The sequence below is a fragment of the Sciurus carolinensis genome, chromosome 1 (genome assembly GCF_902686445.1).
Source record: "Sciurus carolinensis chromosome 1, mSciCar1.2, whole genome shotgun sequence".
Taxonomy (NCBI): domain Eukaryota; kingdom Metazoa; phylum Chordata; class Mammalia; order Rodentia; family Sciuridae; genus Sciurus; species Sciurus carolinensis.
This window is the reverse complement of record NC_062213.1, coordinates 9970966-9988518: the sequence shown is the minus strand read 5'-3', so window position 1 is coordinate 9988518 and position 17553 is coordinate 9970966. Positions and strand designations below refer to the sequence as shown.

Sequence of the window (17553 nt, the reverse complement as noted above, 5' to 3'; positions counted from 1 at the left end):
TTCTACCAATTTTCCAGTCCCATACCACACTTCATCCCATCTTTCTTCTAGAATTTAACCAAACTTACTTTCAGCTCTTCTAGCTTATCCAAGAGTAGTCCTACCTCAGGCTCTTGAAACATGCTGTTTCCTTTGTTTCTTCATCTCTTTTCTAAATAGCTCTTTCTCAGGCAGTTTTTCTGACTCTCCCACACCAGGTTACAACTCTCACAGCTCCCTGAGTTTACCTTTGGAGCATGCATCACAATTTCAGTTAATGAACCAAGTTTTTATTGATGTCGTTCTCTCCTGCTCCACTGTAAGCTTTGGGGACATAAGAACGGTGCTTTTCTAGTTTGATATTATGGTGTCTATGATTAGCACGGAGTCTAGTACACAGAAGGCACTTAGGAGTGTAAGAATAGGATCTTCTTGCTTAAATCTGGCTAGGCTCTTTGTCACACAGAGCATGGAATTTCATCAGAACCAGAAGGAGATACATGGGCCAAAGCCCGGAAGGGCTGATAATCTGGAATGAGTTGGAGACTCACCATTTTATCACAGCAATTAGGCCACAGTAAAAATCCACCTACAAATCTTAGTGTTTTGTAGCAATAAACTTTTATTTCCCCGCAAGCTGACTTTGTCATGGGTCAACTTGGCTGTGCTGATTATTTGGAGGTTCATGTAGGTCAGATTTTGTGGCAGTTCATGCACATTTTCACAGATCCTTTGACTCACTGCATGAATTGAGCCCAAAGTTCCGTCCCTATTGGATCTCTTCCACTGGCTTCATAAATCCTGGTCCAAGAGTGGGTCTGACTCTATAGCTAGATCATCAGCTTCTCCTCAGAGCATCCAGGCAACGAGGGCCAAGGCTTAGAGATGAGAGGAGACCAACATGGCTCTCGGTGATGGACACAGATGCATGTTCCAGCTGGCTCCTTATCTGTTCCAGTTTTCCCTGCTCTCACCTACCTCGTGTCCATCTTCTGAGTCTGATCAACTGTCCTGAGACTTCCAACTCAGCATCCCTTATAAGAAAGAGCCAAACTGAACTCTCCTGGCAGAGGTCATAATTACATGAGGTTCGATCCTATTTTAAACAACTGCACACTGTCCATCAGTCCTGCTACTCAGTTTTAATCTGATACCTTTGCCCTAGGTTGGTTGTGAATTGGCTATAGCTCTTCTCCTTGTGCCATCATTCCAGGAACAAAGCCCCCATGGGGCTCAGAGACTCAGAGAGAGGAGGAAAAGAGGGCTGGCAGAAACACTAACGGCATTGAAGACATTTATTTATTTATTTAGGTACTGGGGATTGAATCTAGGGGTGCTTGACCACTGAGCCACATCCGCTGCTCTTTTAATTTTTATTTTGAGACAGGGTCTTACTAAGTTGCTTGGGGCCTTACTAAGTTGCTGAGGCTGGCCTCAAGCTTTCAATCATCCTGCTTCAGTCTCCTGAGTCCCTGAGCTCAGGCATGCTCCAGCACTCCCAGGAGTGGCCTCTGAAATTTCCACTCATGTGTCATTGGTCAAAGAACATTGCATGTCCAAGTTGTATGTCATTGGGGTAAAGGAGTACAGTCCATGGAGGGGAACACCACAGGTCCCAGGGCAGCACCTGGGGAAGTAATATAGAGGGGAACAGGGAGGAGGAGTAAGTGGGAATCATTGTCTAATTTACTGCCATAGTAAATTTGGTCTATTTACATTAGCAAATTTAGTTCTCCACTTTAGTCACAAATATTTACTTCTCTTTCTCTGACTTTAAATGTGTATTTGAGCTGGGCGTGGTGGCACATGCCTGTAATCCCAGTGACTTGGGAGGTTGAGGCAGGAGGATCACGAGTTCAAAGCTATCCTCAGCAAAAGCGAGACACAAAGCAACTCAGTGAGACCCTGTCTCTAAATAAAATACAAAATAGGACTGGGTACATGACTCAATGACCAAGGGTCCCCATGTTCAATCACTGGTACCCCCAAATAATGTGTATTTGATGCTTCTCCCTAGAGGACACCCCAAAATCCTGTTTGGTCATGGCAATATACTTTAAGTTCAGGATTTCATAATGATCCCTGTATCAGTGTGGTTTCTCTTAAAATGGAGACTTCTGAATCATTTGCCCCTGTGCCCCACACTTAATACTGGAAGAAGGATGGAATACCATCTACCAAAGCTCTCTTACTTAGAAAGGGGAGTGATGGGAGTCACCTAGTAACAGCTCGACCACGGGTGCTCTGGAACAAAATGCTCAGTCACTGTACAAACCCTGTGCCCCATGGTGGGGGATGTTCCCTGATGCTGGCTCTGGTTCTGCAAGCAGCTCAGGCAATTGCTCATGTCTCTTTGCTCTACCTCTGGAAAGAAAAAATGCTCCTTTTTCATTGCTCTCGTTAGTCTCCTCCAAAGGTTAGAGAACGTGCCTTCCCTCAGACCTGAGTAACTTTTCAACCTACTTTCACCTTGTAGAAGTTGGCAAATGGAAAGTTATTTAGAAGCTACAATCACCTTGCAACAAAGTTAGCACCTCTTTGGTTATGCATTCCATTAAAAACACAGTGAGCACGGTTTTTTCTATTTTATTTTAGCAAGCATTCTATGCCTATATCCATTCCATACCTGTAATTCTTTTGAGGCCTACTTACCTGTGTATTTTATTTTTTGTAATGGGGATTAAACCCAGGGACAATTTATCAATGATCTACACCCCCAGCCCTTTTTTTCTTTGTTTATTTTGAGACAGGTCCTTGCTAAGTTGCTCAGGGGCCTCACTAAATTGCTGAGTCTGGCTTTGAACTTGTGATCCTCCTGCCTCAGCCTCCCAAGTTGATGGGAATACAGGTGTGCACCACCTCGCCCCTATCAGGTGTGATATGAAAACTTCATGGATACTATCTTTAAAGATCTTTCAAAATGGTTTTATGAGAACTAGATGAGGGGACTGGGGCTATAGCTCAGTTGGTAGAGTGCTTGCCTAGCATGCACAAGGCCCTAGGTTCAATCCCCAGCCACCCCCCGCCTCCAAAAAAAAAAAAAAAAAAAAAAAAAAAAAAAAAGAGAGAGAGAGCCTGTTCAGAACTAGATGAGGTTGGAAATATAAGTTCAGATCAGATAGGTTCCTGTCTCTCAAAAATGCTTCAGAAAAAGGAAAGAAAGGAAACAGTAGCAAGAAGAAACAAGTTAATGGATATTAATGGATATCATATTCAGATTGGAGGTTTTTGTTCTTTGAGAACAAGAGAGATGGAAAGAGATGGAGAGAGACAGATTAAGAAAAGAGGGGTAGAGGAGGGGCTCTAGAGAGCAGGAGCTTGATTAGTTCATGGAAACCCTATGATGCATGCTTAGTGAAAGCATGCATCCCAGGTAGCAATCATAGTGTTTGTTTGTCTCTGTCATCCTCAGCAGCAAACACGACTGACCAGATGTGCTTTCATGCAATTATAGGGAGCGAAACAGAACTTCTCTCAGAGATTGTAACAAGTAGATGAATGGGCCTCTGAAAAAGGCAAGAAAGGACATTAGGAGACACTGGGAATTTGTACAAAGTTTGAAAAACATGTAAATCGTGTTATAGCCAAGTTAATCCTCATTATAACTGTATGAATTAGGTTTATAATTCTTGTTTACACATAAGGAAAAGTGAATCAGAGAAGTATCCCCAAACAGACTGGTAAAGTTTCAGGTCTAACATAGAATTCCCTGTCTTGTTCCAAATCTCAAACTCTGATGTGTTTTATATTTTCAGTCTGTTTACAAAAAAAAAAAAAAAAAAAAAAAGGAAAGAAAGAAAACAGTAGCAAGAAGAAACAAGTTAATGGATTAACTTCCTTCAAATTTGCAGTTTCCTATGATCTTCAAGACACGTATAGTTGAAAAAGAAGAAAATCAAAGGGTATTTACATTCATCCTGGTGAAATGGGCTTTGTTGAACGTTTTGCAAAAATGCAAAGGAGGAAGTAATACAATACCCACCCCAGACTGTGTTGCTTCAGAATTTCTACTAAGGCAGACTGGACTGCCAGGCAAGGTTTAAGCTGACAAATTCTCTACCCCTGTACCCCACCTTCACCCAGAGGGAAACTGTTCCATCTGAGTGTCTAGCAGTTACCTTGGAGTGTTGGTATTGTTTTGTTTTGTTTTTAAATGATACTGAGATATATTGCAAATGCCCAGTTGCAAGTGACCCTGACTGTTGCCCCAATGCTAAGACATACTGCATCCAAATTACCTCTTTGCATGCTGGGCTACTGAACTACCCTGTTCAAGGTCTTAAGATCAGGAATTAAGTGTATTCATCATTATGTTCTTTGAATCTAGTGTACTCAGCCCACTGCAGATGTTCAATAAATGCTCATGGGAAGAAATCATATTTTTTGTCAGAACTTGAATCAAAACTATCAAGAATGATGAAGTGTCATTAGTCACAGTCTGCACAGAACCCTCCTTTGAGACTCACTCCTCCTTCAAAGCAACATTCAGACACTGCTCCCTCTATGCCTTCTTCCCTGACTTGTTGAGTCTGAATGAATATATCCCTATAGGATCTCTATTTCAAACAGGTTTGTATTTAAGTTCATATTTGGTTTTGTGGTTTCTATCATGCAGGTCACCTTCATATGGATATCTAGTTGTATTGTTTTTTCATGCATATTGGTTTCTAGAAATTGGTAGGAATTAAACAAAATTTTGTAGAGTGCTAAGAACTGAATGTTTGTATCACTCTATATTCTTATATTGAAGACCCAATCCTCAATATGGTATTTGAAGGTGGGACCTTTAGATCATGAAGCTGGAGCCCTCATGAATGAGAGTAGTGCCTTCACAAGACACAAAACAGATCTCTCTCCATCATGGCCACGTAACTCACACAGTGGGAAAGGGACCAGCTGCAAGTCAGGAAGAGAGTTCCAGGAACCAAATGGATGGGTATTTTGATTTTGGACTCCCTGGCCTCAAGAATGCTCAGATATAAATTTCTCTTGGTTAAGCCACCTAGTTGATGAAACTTTGGTTAAAGCAGCCCAAAGAAGACACTAAGTGATTAAACGAACAGATGAATGATGTGTGAATCACGCGTGCACGCTGTCTGCTGCCTTTGAGGTGCCAAAGAGTGACCACGGAGAGGCTCAGTGTTGGTTACTGTTAATTTGTTCTGCTGCTCACCCTCTGCTCCACCGGTTCTAAGAATCCCTAGCAGTGTGTTTCTGTGTTGTGGAGACTGCCTCTAAAAGTCAGCACCTAAAGGGTCAGGAATATGAATGGTAGGTCAATCTCTCTCAAGATTTGCCTCTCATTTGATTAGTTTTTTAAATTTCACAAACCAGGAAGCACCTTCTTAGCTTTGTTGGATGGCAAATTGTAATTTGGAATTATAATCAGTATAAGCCAGCTGCATCAAATAGCATTTATTTCTGTTGCCCAACTTTCATTTCATTTTCTTTCTTTCAAGTAGTAGTATCCCAGTTTAACTTTAAGGCACATACTCACTTCCATCTCTCCGTCCATGAGTTTTGGGCTAGTCTCCACTCTCACCTGCTTTTTTTGGGAATTGTACCCAGGTCTAAGCTAAATCATCAGTACAAGTCACCCTCTTGGTTCAGGGTTGGGCATTGAACTTAATTTAGGACAGTGAGAGAGTTACTTCTACTGAAAGTGAAGAGCCCATCCTTTGTCCTTGTATTGCAAAAGGGAAAACCCAGTAAGGAATCAAGAGTGGATTCCATATTCGGTGCTGTTCTGTTTAAGGAATTCTTGCCTTATTTCTCATCATTATTTCTTTCTGTTTTTATGTTATGGTCACATGTTGCTGTTTGTCCAGGATTGCCCAGGGAAATCATTTCTTCAAAATCTGAAAGTCTTCAATATCGCAGAATCACAGATGGCTTCTGAGTAGCATATGAACTTATAGTAAATATATATATATATATATATATATATATATATATTAAATGTCCCTCCATTCTTAGCATTGGCATTGGTTTATTCTAAGAACATGGCGTATAAACCTGTAACCAGTAACAGTGGAAAACACATTGGAAGTGTGGACAAAGTTTTATGAACACGGGAGAGGTGATACCTCTCTCCTTCCTTCCTTGGCCTGGAGGTCCACCTATCAGTGATTAATTCTGGAACAACCATCATTCTGAGTCTCTTAGATATGGTGACAGAGAGACAAGATAAGTGAGTTTTTCTGACAGGTGAAGGAAATGATGTTATTACCATTTCCAAAGATTTGAAAAGCCCCTAGAGTGGAGAAACTTGCCAGAGGTATCCATTGTCACATCTCCATCCCCACTAAACTCGCATACTCAAAAAAAAATAAAGCCAACAAACAAACTTTGAATTGCTTTGTCTTTATTGATGCTAATTGCAAATATTAAATAAACACACGAAAGTACCATTCCTGTATTTCATATGTAACTCAGATTATCTGGTATTTAGTAGTAACTTTTTCCTCCCTTAAAATAGGAATATAGTTGTTAAATATTCCAGGAAGTTTTATGGTTCCACATTCATATTTTTAATGTTGGAGGAATTTAGAGCCACGATTTCTGCTTAACGACTGTTGTTTCAAGATAATTTGCCCACTTCTTGTTTGGTTCTGCTCAAACACAGCTGTAAGTTCTTTCTTTCTATATTTGGAGACTGAGTGACTGATGGCTAGCATCAACCATCTGTAAGAAGGGTGTCTGTGTGGAAGAGAGGAGAGGGGACATAGTGATGCACAACTCCACTATATGGCTCCACTTATCAGACTTGTCTTTCTTCTGTCTCCCTGTCCTTATCCTGACCTCAGAGTCCGTATGGCCCAAAGAGGGAATGACCAGCTATGTGAGGTTTTAGTCACATTTATCAGATTAACAACCCCATTTTAGAATTAGTATTATGTAATATCCTCTCTACTCTTCTGAAATCAAATTCATAGAAAATAAAAAGCTACATGCACATTTTAAAAATATTAATATAACAATGCTAATATAAAGGACAAAAATATGGAAATTATTCATAATAAAATACTTCAATGCATACAATTCAACCATGACTCACAAAGAGATATAATGAAGTAGTCAAGAGCTTGTACCTAAGTTTAGATACACCCGAATGTAACAACTACAAGTACACATTGATACAGGTGCATCCTGCTAGTGCCTCAAATACTATGAGTAGCTTATGTGCTGTAACATGACATCTTAAAATGGGATAAACTCTTGGTAATGTTTAAATAAAAAGCATACCTGTAATATACATTAAAAGCTTTCAAAATACTTTGGGCTTATATGTGAAACTCAGTTCTAGGCATAATTACAAACAATTTCGTTCACCCACCTGAATGTGTGGACCAACATTCAAAAGTTCTGCCTGACATGGGGTAAATTCTTCAAGGTATAGGACTTCACTCTGTATTTCAGGAGATGTAGTAGCTTTGGATCCTCCTGGCAGCAGTATAGCCCAATCATGGGACAATCTTCCCCACTTTTCCAAAGGACTTTCTAGAGGATATTAAATCCATAGAGAACCACTATTCTACACAATCCACTTATTTACATAAGACCTCACTGGCATTTTAGGGGGCACCAGGTGGGTTGAACTCAGGGGCCCTGGACAACTGAGTCACATCACCAGCCATATCTTGTATTTTATTTAGAGACAAGGTCTCACTGAGTTGTTTAGTGCCTCACTTTTGCTGAGGTTGGCTTTGAACTGGAGATCCTCCTGTCTCAGCCTCCTGAGCTGCTGGAATTATAGGTCATTTGCATTTTAGTTCTTTGAAGTTGCATTATCAGGAGGACTTTTTGTAAAGTTCTCATTAAAACAGAAAAATAATCTGTTTAGGGGTGGACTGGTGAATTCTCAACAAGTAGTAGACAGTAGATAGAATGTCATCCTTTATGTATTTATTTAAATGAAACTCAAATTTTTAGTGGTTATATAATAACATTTATTTTTTTCTCATCTAGTAACTTATGTTTCAGCCAGGTTCTGCCAGTGTTCAGCAAGGTTTAGTTCTACATTGAAAATTAGAAAACTGATTGCTGGTACTGTCACTGATGCTGAAGAAAATTTGTCTTTGTTTTGAACATCATTAGCAACTTTTGATACGAAGTCCTCAGTATGAGAGTTTAATCAGCATAGCTGAAGCCAGAACTTTAGCTGCAAGGGAGATTGAGAAAACGAGTTTTTGACATTTGTGTCGTATTTAATGGGAGGTTGATCCTGCCTCCTGATTCATAAGGGGGTGAGGCTGTCAGTTTTGGTAAGGTTATGCCATGTAATGAGCAATTCACAATAAGTAAATATTTATTTTAAATAAACATTTATTTCCTTATACTGCATATTGGGTGTAGATTATCAGTGGGTCCTGAGCTCATCATAATAATCTGTCTGGGTTGCTAGAGCAACAACCATCTCAAATATTGTTTTTAAACTGTACTAGGTACTGAGAGCTTGGTGAATCAGCTTCCAACATTGCCATTTACTTCTGATGTTATTTCAGAGCAAATGAAATGGCCATACATAATGCTAGGGAGGGTTTTATGTATACAAAGAAAGATTTTAGGAATATTTGATGCATTGAAGTAATGAAACCATGTGGGAAAATTCTCAAACATGGAAAAGAGTACAGATGTTGGGCAACCAAAAACAAGAAGACAAACATCCACTAGAGACTGTCTTATTTATATCTTTTCTATGTATCACCATGCTCAGTGTAGCTCAGTAGCTATTAGAAACACAGTAGGTGATGAATGAATGAATGTTGAATAAAAGGATGAATATGAATATGGTTGCTTAATTTACCAAATTCACTATAATTGAAGCTTAAAGAGTTACTTGGCTATTTTAAATCCGTACTGTGAAGCAAGATAAATATAAGTGTCATTTGTATGCAACGATGCACTTAGAAAACTTGAGAGCCAGTGTGGTACAGTGGAAAGAGAAAAAAAGAAGTTTAATGACAATATTGCTTGGTGACTACTTGTAGGATCTCCCTATGGCAGGGACATTGTCCTATAGCGGGGACACCGTCTTTGTGTTTACAGCGGACTTAGGGACGTGGTAAGTACTCAATAAAATAGCTAGCTGTGTAGTCTTTGCAAGAGTTTCATCAGTGTAGCCATGGATGCTTCGACTGCCCGCGCATGCACAATTAGTTCACTTAGTACTATATTTGTGTTTCTGTAAGGATCTCCTAGACTGTGGAGAGCAAGACACTTGTGCAGTTGTGATTGTCACGCGGCAGATTTACAGCAGGAAGTATGCATTCAGGAGGGTTCACATTCCTAGGCTCTGTAGGGGCCACCGTTTGCTCTGTTTGATACCTAAGAAAGTATGCAGTGCATTTACAGAAGTTTGCCCAGGGTCCCAGGCAGAGGGGCTTGGGGAACAACAATAACAATCCCGCAGTCTTCGTCCTCATCCCTCAAAGGCCGAACCCTTCACAACCGCCAATGGGCGCCGGGAGCCCTCATTCCCTGCTGGCTGACTGGGGCCCTCCCGCGAGCCTCCGCCAACCGCCGCCAAGCCCCGCCTTCCGGAGCGGCCCTCCAATCGGCGGCGCCGCCGGAGCCCAACCCTCGCGGGTCACGTGGCGCAGCCGGGCCCGCTTCCGGTGCGTCGCGGGCGGCTGACGTCGCCGGGCCCCGCGTCGCGTCAGGGCTGGCCGGCGGCGGCGGAGGTGGAGGCGGAGGCGATGGCAGCGGACCCGGAGCGGGCTTGAGGGCGCGGACCCAGCTCCCTCCCGCGCAACCTCGGGCCGACCCGGCGCTGCCGTCCCCGCTCGCCCTGTGCCTGCTCCCTCCCCGGCCGCTGCCTGGGCGGAGGCGGAGGCGGAGGCCCGGGCTGGCCGCCCTGCTTGTGCCCCGGCTCGGCCCCGGACGGCCCGGCTGCTGTGCGGAGAGGAGGCCGAGTCGGTAAGAGGCGGCGGCGGGGCCTGGAGGCCGGCCGGCCCCCGCCCGGCCGCCCGGGACGCCCCCGCGCCGTGTCGCCCTCGGTCCGGCTCCCCGCCCGCCGCGCTCCCCGCAGCTCGCCGGCCCTATTGTCTGGGCGCCGCCGCTCCCTCTCCCCTCCCTTCCTTCCCCCCTGCCGAGGGCCGGCGGCTGTCAAACCTGGAGGCTGCTGGGCCCGGGGCCAGCCTGCCCAGCCTTTCCTGCCCGTGTCCTGCCGCCCGCTCTGCGTCCAGCCTCACCTCCCACCTCCTGCGGCCCCGCCGGCATTCTCGGACCATTGCTCCACTTACTTGGTGTCTTGTCTTACCGATTTTCTGTTCCCTCCTCTTGTCATCTCCCACAGCTTCCATCATCCTTCCATTTTTTTTTTTTTTTTTTTTTTTGCTATTTTTTCGCTTTCCTTCCTGTTTTTATTCCTCTTCATGCCCCCCCCCCACCCTTGCCTCAAGTTTTTTCCTCCAATAGATTGACTTTATTTTGTAGAAGTCACTTGATTTAAAATCTCTCCTCATCCTTCTGGCTTTCCACAAGAAAAAAGAAATCTTGCCTTTTCTGGTACCTCATTCCTAAGTGTCACTGGGGATTATTACTTTTTATTATGGGCTTTAAGTTTGATCCTAGAAAATGTTAGTGTAACTGCTAAACCAGTCCTTACTGAGTTCTTACTGTGAAGATCAGCAAAAATTGTTTCAATTTCTACACAGACATTTAAGTAACTGCCTTATGTATTGCACACCAACAAGACTTTTATTAAAAATATTCCTAAGCGTCTTCCATTACCCCAGTCTGGCCAAGATTCCTACCAACTCTTTCATGGCCTAATATTTGCTGAGGCCATGCCAAGAGGATGTCTTCAGCTACCCCCAAACCATGAGTATTTAAGTTTGATTTCACAATTTTTGGAGCTGGTATTCTTGCTATTTTTTTCCCACTTGCCTGTCTGATTCTTTCTGAGAGGAAGGGGCAGTTGGAATTTTATGTTTGTTTTTGAAATTGTGACCAGTCTGTTATATAAAAAATACACAATTGGAGGGAGCATAGTCATGAGTAATCTTAAATATAAAAAAAAAAGTCTTAGGAATTTCTCCTGCCTCCAGTAATGACTTCTATTCCTGATTATCAGTTATATTTTGATTAAATTATCTCAAAACATATTCATATTTCTCAAAACTTATTAGTGAAAAAGTATGTTAGGTGACCAAAAGAATATAAAATAGTTTCCTTGTGAATAATCTCAAGTAGTTTTTTGTTTCACATCACAACCATTTTTATCATCAGTGTGGGTGCTGTATATTGAAATAGAGAAAAGTAAATACTCAGAGTTAAAGTCCCTAACATTGCTTATTAAATATAAAGTATAAGAAAAATTTCAGTTGTGACTGTGTTAAATTAAAATTATTGAATCATTTGCTGCCGAGGTAGGGCATCATAGGTAATGAAACATCCCAGTCACAAGAGGAATTATCAGAATCCTCACTGGCAAAGGACTCAGTGTGCTGTGTTCTCTGTGTTTCCAGTGTCATGCCCAGTGTTTTGTATTATAAAGCACTGAAATATTTCTTGAAAGTAAATGAAAAACTTAATTTGTTTTCTTAAGAATTTCAGTAATCATTATCCAGAACACTCAGCTTTAAATTTTTCAAAATAGAAAATCATTGTTAGCTGCTCTTTGGGGGAATTTTCTTGGGCATTTTCAAGTGAAAATTTAAAGCATTTTAACCATTAGTAAGTTTTAATGGCCCATCTATTTATTTTTTTTTAACTAGTTATTTCCCTGTGTCTTTTTTCTTAATTCCCTACCAGGATTGCCTCCAAGTTGCATAGTACATAGTACATATGCAAGTTGCATAGTTGCATAGTACCTAGAGTTGTGGTCATCTTCATTCAGATTAATAAAAATTAGCAAATATTTTAATGTCTCATGTATTGTTTTAAAAATTAATTTTGTTTGTTCCCTTACACTGTATTTCCTGTGCATTTTATGCATTGAAATCTAACTTTCTTTTTTTCCTCTTGAGGTAGTGAAAAGAAAATACTGAAGAATAGAATCTCAAGATGAGTAAAAAGCCCCCAAATCGTCCTGGAATCACTTTTGAGATTGGTGCTCGTTTGGAGGCACTGGACTACTTACAAAAATGGTATGGAAAATACAGAACTTTGACTTCAAGCACAGTATCTATAGCTTTACATTGCTGTTAACTCTTCTGGTGGTAGCAGAAGCATCAGTATACTCACACTTTGAATACATGTGCATTGGTTTTTAGTTTTCAGTTTTAGCATTTAAAAACTTTAGTCAGAGTTATTTAGTGTCATTCATTTTAGTTGTTTGAGAACTGAAAATAATTATCTACAACATGAGTTGTATAGAGAATATTGGTATCCTTGTATACTTAATATGAACTATGTTGAGAGAGGTTAAGAGGAAATTAATTCAGATAATAAACTTTCCAAGTTTTAGATAAGTTTTGATAGATCTGTTTTCTTGCTCTGTGTCAGAGGTGGTCTTTCATAATATTGAGTATATTAATGGTTAATACAATATTTTTTTCATAGTATACACATTAGGAAATATCTCCACTCTTCACCATCCCACCTAAAACCAAAATCGCACTTACCCTTCTTCCCTGAAGGGCAGAACCCGGGACAGATTGTTACTGTCTCACAAACTGGATGGGCAGTCCTCTCAGACACTGCTTTCTTTCCTTGTTCTTTCCATCTGCAGTACATTTTAAATTTAAACACCTCCTAATACATCCCTTATACATCATATCTGAAAAGTGGATAAACTACCCTCTGGAAAGGAGGAAAGGGAATCGACATGCAGGGGTCACTGGGCTGTAGTAAGAATAAAGGTAATTCCCCTTCTCAGGAATGTCATCTTCATTCAGGCTAGCTGGCCCTTAGCTCTTGGTAGATGTCCTCTTGTTGCCACTCTCAAGCCTCAACCTTACAGGGCCATTAGAGAAGATACCTTGTTGGAGCTGGGCTGCCTTTGCTCCTCCCGAAGCCTGTTTACTTTGGTGAGGAGTCTAATGGTTTAGCAACTCCAGGGTGTTATTTACCAGACTTTTTGACATTTTTTCTCAGTACAGCTTCATAGTGGGCATGTTACACATTTGCTTTTGTTTGATTTGCACTAAGTCAACTTACTGAGTTGGCAATGGCAGACAAAAATTTTGTTCAGTCACAATATTTGACTTTAGAGTAGTCAAGGGTTTCTGTCTCTTTAACATTTGACCTTAGACCTCAGTACTTCCCTGACCCTCAGTTTAATGGCCTTGATCTTGGCCTCTGCTTTAGGGCCATTGACACTGCAGTTGAAGTAGATAGGCACAATTATTTCACCCCTTCCCTCCAGTTGTATCTCGTGGTTCTTTCTAGGGGTCTTGTCACTCTCATCAGGTGGATAGTGTACATAATGGGTCTCAGGAGGGGTTGGGAAGCATCTGGGAACCAGGCAGTAAATCTTTTCTAGTAGTGACAACAAATATCTTTAGGTGTTGTCAAATATCAACCAGTGAGGGATGGTGGAGAGGGGGAGGTGATGAAATGCTCCTGATTGAGAAACATTGCCTGAGACTGTGCAATAGATGAAAACAGTTTAGGCAGTAATTGGATTTTTTGGGTCTCCTTTGGCCAAGAGGAGCTGTATACTGTGAAGCACACTATTGAATCTCTGTCATAACAGAGTATAGAAATAATAACTTTTTTGATTTCAATGTTAATCTTGAGTTTTTAAGTTACTGATTTTGTTAGTGACTAGTTAATCCATATTAATATATTCTCTTAGACTTCTCAACCTCAAAGTTGTAATTGAGCTTACTTCCAGTAATAGAGAAGCACATAGTTCATTAGTTTTCTCAGTAGTTTTCAGAGAGATAAATATGACTTTGGTATTGGTGAGAAATTTACTTCTGATGGTGATGTGTTTTCTAATCCAACAGCTGTTAAATTCATGATTCAATAGTTGAAAGATAAAGACTATAATAAAGAACTACTTTATAAACCATGCTTAAATTTATTTTTTAGTGTCTGGTTTTCTAGATCATTTGGAATTTCAAAGAACAAATGAAAATTGTATCTTCTCACCAAGAAATTTCTAAGTGCTTGTTAGATAGGGTGATGTCATGCATTTACTCAGTTGGTAAAGTTTAGATTTAATCTTAATGACCCCAGCGATAATGATTGTTTGAAGTAAACATTAACCAAGTAATCATATATGGTCATCATGAAACTTGTCATCAGTTGGATTTCATGAACTCATTCATATAAAGTTTCGAGCATTCTGCTTCAGGTAACTCCCTAAATAAAAAAGAATTAAGAGAATTGTATATACATATTCTAGATAATTCAAATAAGTAATTTTCATGTTATTTTTGTTTTTTAATATCAATAGTTTCAAGAACTACTTAGACTTAGGTGAGTATTAAATTGTATGTGGCTTACCATAGAGCAATTACTATATTGCTGAGATTAATTTTGTATGTGGCACAAAATTTCTATGAGACTTTGTGTTTAATAGGTTTTATTTCTAAATGAGATGAACTTTATTCTTTGTATTATTCCATTTGTAAAGGACCATTCCGTATTTCATATCAGTTGTATTTGATTATTGAGAAACTGACATTCTCATAAGGGCCAGAATAGTTTATCACTGAAAATATACAGAAATAATTTCCTCCCTCCTTTCTTTTACATTGTTTATTTGTAACCATCTTCCAAATTTATTCAAATCAATTTGGAAAGCATTGAGTCATATTTGATATAAGTGTAGTTTAATTGTTATAGTTATTGTACTGGTAGACTATAAATGCAAATCTTGCTGTTTCTGTACTTGACACTGAACAGTTTATCTGTTATTGAGGAATTCATTCATCAAATGTTGATACATTTCTTTTAAAGGGAAGTGCAAAAGGAGCCTAGTGATAGTGGGACACTCAGAATGCCAGTTTTCTTTGTTCTGTGTGTATGTTTTTCATATATAAAGAAGAAGAAGAGAATTTTCAATGTGTTCCCAGTTTATAAAAGGATAAACTCTAAATGTAGTGGGCAGAAAGAAACTAAAGTTAAGTTCCCTTAGTTTGGGGTAGGTTTGATTTAATCTGAAGACTCAATCTGTTTTAGGAAAACTAAATTATTACTGTTTGAACAAACCATGTCACATATTTCTTAAAATTCAGAAAGATATCTTACCCTTAAATATAAACTTTTTTTAAAGTAGGAATTTATTACTTTTTATTTTCAAATTACATTTATAGCTACATAAAATACTAATGGCTCGATTATTTTTACCAGTACTAATGGTGCAGATGCTGATAAGCCATTGGAAGTTCAGTCATTTTCATTCTAGTATTTGTTGTTTGATACTTGGATCTCTTCTAGACTAAACCTAACTCCTAGTGTGCACTATTACAATTTTTGAAAATTTTAGTCTTACTTAAAAATTTTCTTTAACTTTTTCTTGAGTAATCAGTGTGAGGATTTTAACATACTAATGTTCAGTGAACACAGTCAACCATTTTCTGTCTTACCTCCATCATATTTTCCACTATAACCTCTGTCCACCCAAACCTTGACAATGGCTTTTATAATATCATGAAGACAGTAACATCATAAGAATTAGATGATTTAGGTGTTTTGATACAGGAATATATTTTGGGAAGCAAAAGGTTCAGAGTTGACACTGTATGTGAATAGGTTTAAATTCAGACATATAAGTTCAGACAGTTATTAATCCTGTAAATATGAGTAGTCCTTTAACATGGTCTGCTTATTAGAAAAATGGAAGCAGAATTACTGGCTTTTATTTACAGATTGATTTTAAGGATCAAGTAGACTTAAATATTTAGACTTGCTTCAAATTACACAAATTTATACATAATTATAAAGCATTGAGGCAATTGCAAGGGAAGAGTTAAAAAATAAATCTTTGGGGATCTGAAGATTTAAGTACGTAAGATTTCAAGTGAAGCTTTAATGTTAATATAAGAGTGACCTGAAATTGTAGAAAAACCACATCATTGCAACAAGCTGTAGCAGTCTTCCTGGTGATAATCAAATATTTCTGTAAAGTTTTGTAGATTACAGAGCACCCTTGCAAATATTCAAGTGTCTCATTATTCCAAATATGTTCAGTGATAAAAGTGGTAAAACTGGTTCTGACTACTGATTTAACTTCTGTCTTTTGATAGGAATTAAGTAATTATTATATAGTAAATGACTTAGTTATGAAAACATGACAGATCAAATAATATGCTCTGGTGTTAGTCTTAAAAGAAATTTGAAGTATAGAGTCAATTTAAAAGCTTCAGATGAGTTATGCTCTTCTGACTTCTTTTGGAATATTTCTATTTAATTCTCTTCTAGATCTAAAGAAAAAGAAAATGAAAGATTAAAAAATGTGGAGATGTCTCCAAGTATCAGAGTTTGATAGAACAGTATAAATTTGAATTGGCAAATGCTGTTTCCACACATTTGGAGGTTTTTGAACTGTATGGAACATTTGCAAATGTGAGTTTTTAAGATGTTCATAAGCAGAATCTTAATAGTGTGGGAAAATTGAGGAAATTAATTTGTAGCAAGTACGAATTACCTTCTGATTTAAAAGAAATACATATTTTCTGAATTTAAAAAGTTACTTTTTCCTAAGATATTTGAAGGAAAGCATTAGTAAAGATAATTTGTATGATCTATATTTAGGGTAGGAGAATGCTTCTGGAAAATAATATGTGGATCGATTTTTAAATATGAAATACTTCTATTAGATGAGTTTTAAATGTGTAGGAGCATCAGGTGAATACTTTTATTTAAAATATAGGTTTCTTTGCTAATATGAATAAAATATTTGTCTTTTTATATGTGGGGTTTTCTAAAATTGCATATACTTGAAAAGTAATCATTGTTGACTCATTAACTACCTTTGAAAACCTAATTTCAGTTATAAACTCAGAAAAGTGTGCAATCGCATGTACTTTTTTAAAAAAACTTCTGACATTTTCACATTCAGATAATCACAAAATTTGAATCAAAAAGCCAAATCTTAAGCCATCCAGCTTAATCATCAAGCAGATCTGTACCAGTGTACAGACATTTTGTAGTTCTTTAGTTTTTGAAATTTCTGCAAAGTTTTGTATACTCCGTTTAAAGATAATAAAGAACTTTGTCCTTCCCCAAAAAACAAAGTGTGAAAAGCAAAATTAGAATTAGTGTAGAGTTACTATTTATTTTAAAACACACCTGGTCTCACTGTGAGTTTTGTTCTTGTTAATTTTCTCTTATCATAGTTTTCTTGAAAAGGAGAGAAATGGAATACTGGGAAAAAAATTAAATTTAACTGGAAGTCAGGAAATCTGGGTTCTGAGCACTGCTGTGCCATGAACAAGGGTGGCTGGAAGAGGTCCTCTGTTTTAATGTCCTTCCAGCGAGGGCACTTTCTAGATGCTCTTTTGATTCTATATTCATTTTCTTCCATAGAGTTCACCTATATTATTAGCTCACTTCTAGACAGGCAAATAACAGACTCAAGGCAGAAGTAAGATAGACAAGGAAATCACATATAGTTTGTAAGAGAAAATGGTTGAAAAGTGAATGTAATTTGGAACAAAAAATCTAGAGTTTTGA

The 17553-nt window shown here is 38.8% G+C and overlaps 1 protein-coding gene across 5 annotated transcripts in view; it reads left to right on the top strand.

Moving 5' to 3' along the window:
- Positions 1-9611: 9611 nt before the first annotated feature.
- Phf20l1 (PHD finger protein 20 like 1) overlaps positions 9612-17553 on the top strand; it is a 72237-nt gene continuing 64295 nt past the window's right edge. Inside the window, exons 1-2 of one of the 5 annotated variants that reach the window (XM_047526627.1) lie at positions 9612-9897; positions 11952-12071. In XM_047526627.1, the coding sequence (XP_047382583.1) occupies positions 11989-12071 (83 nt within the window). In that variant the 5' untranslated portion in view covers positions 9612-9897; positions 11952-11988. Of the gene's footprint in view, positions 9898-10406; positions 10489-11951; positions 12072-17553 lie in introns of those variants that run through there. The other 4 variants (XM_047526607.1, XM_047526598.1, XM_047526621.1 and 1 more) reach the window with 4 other exon arrangements.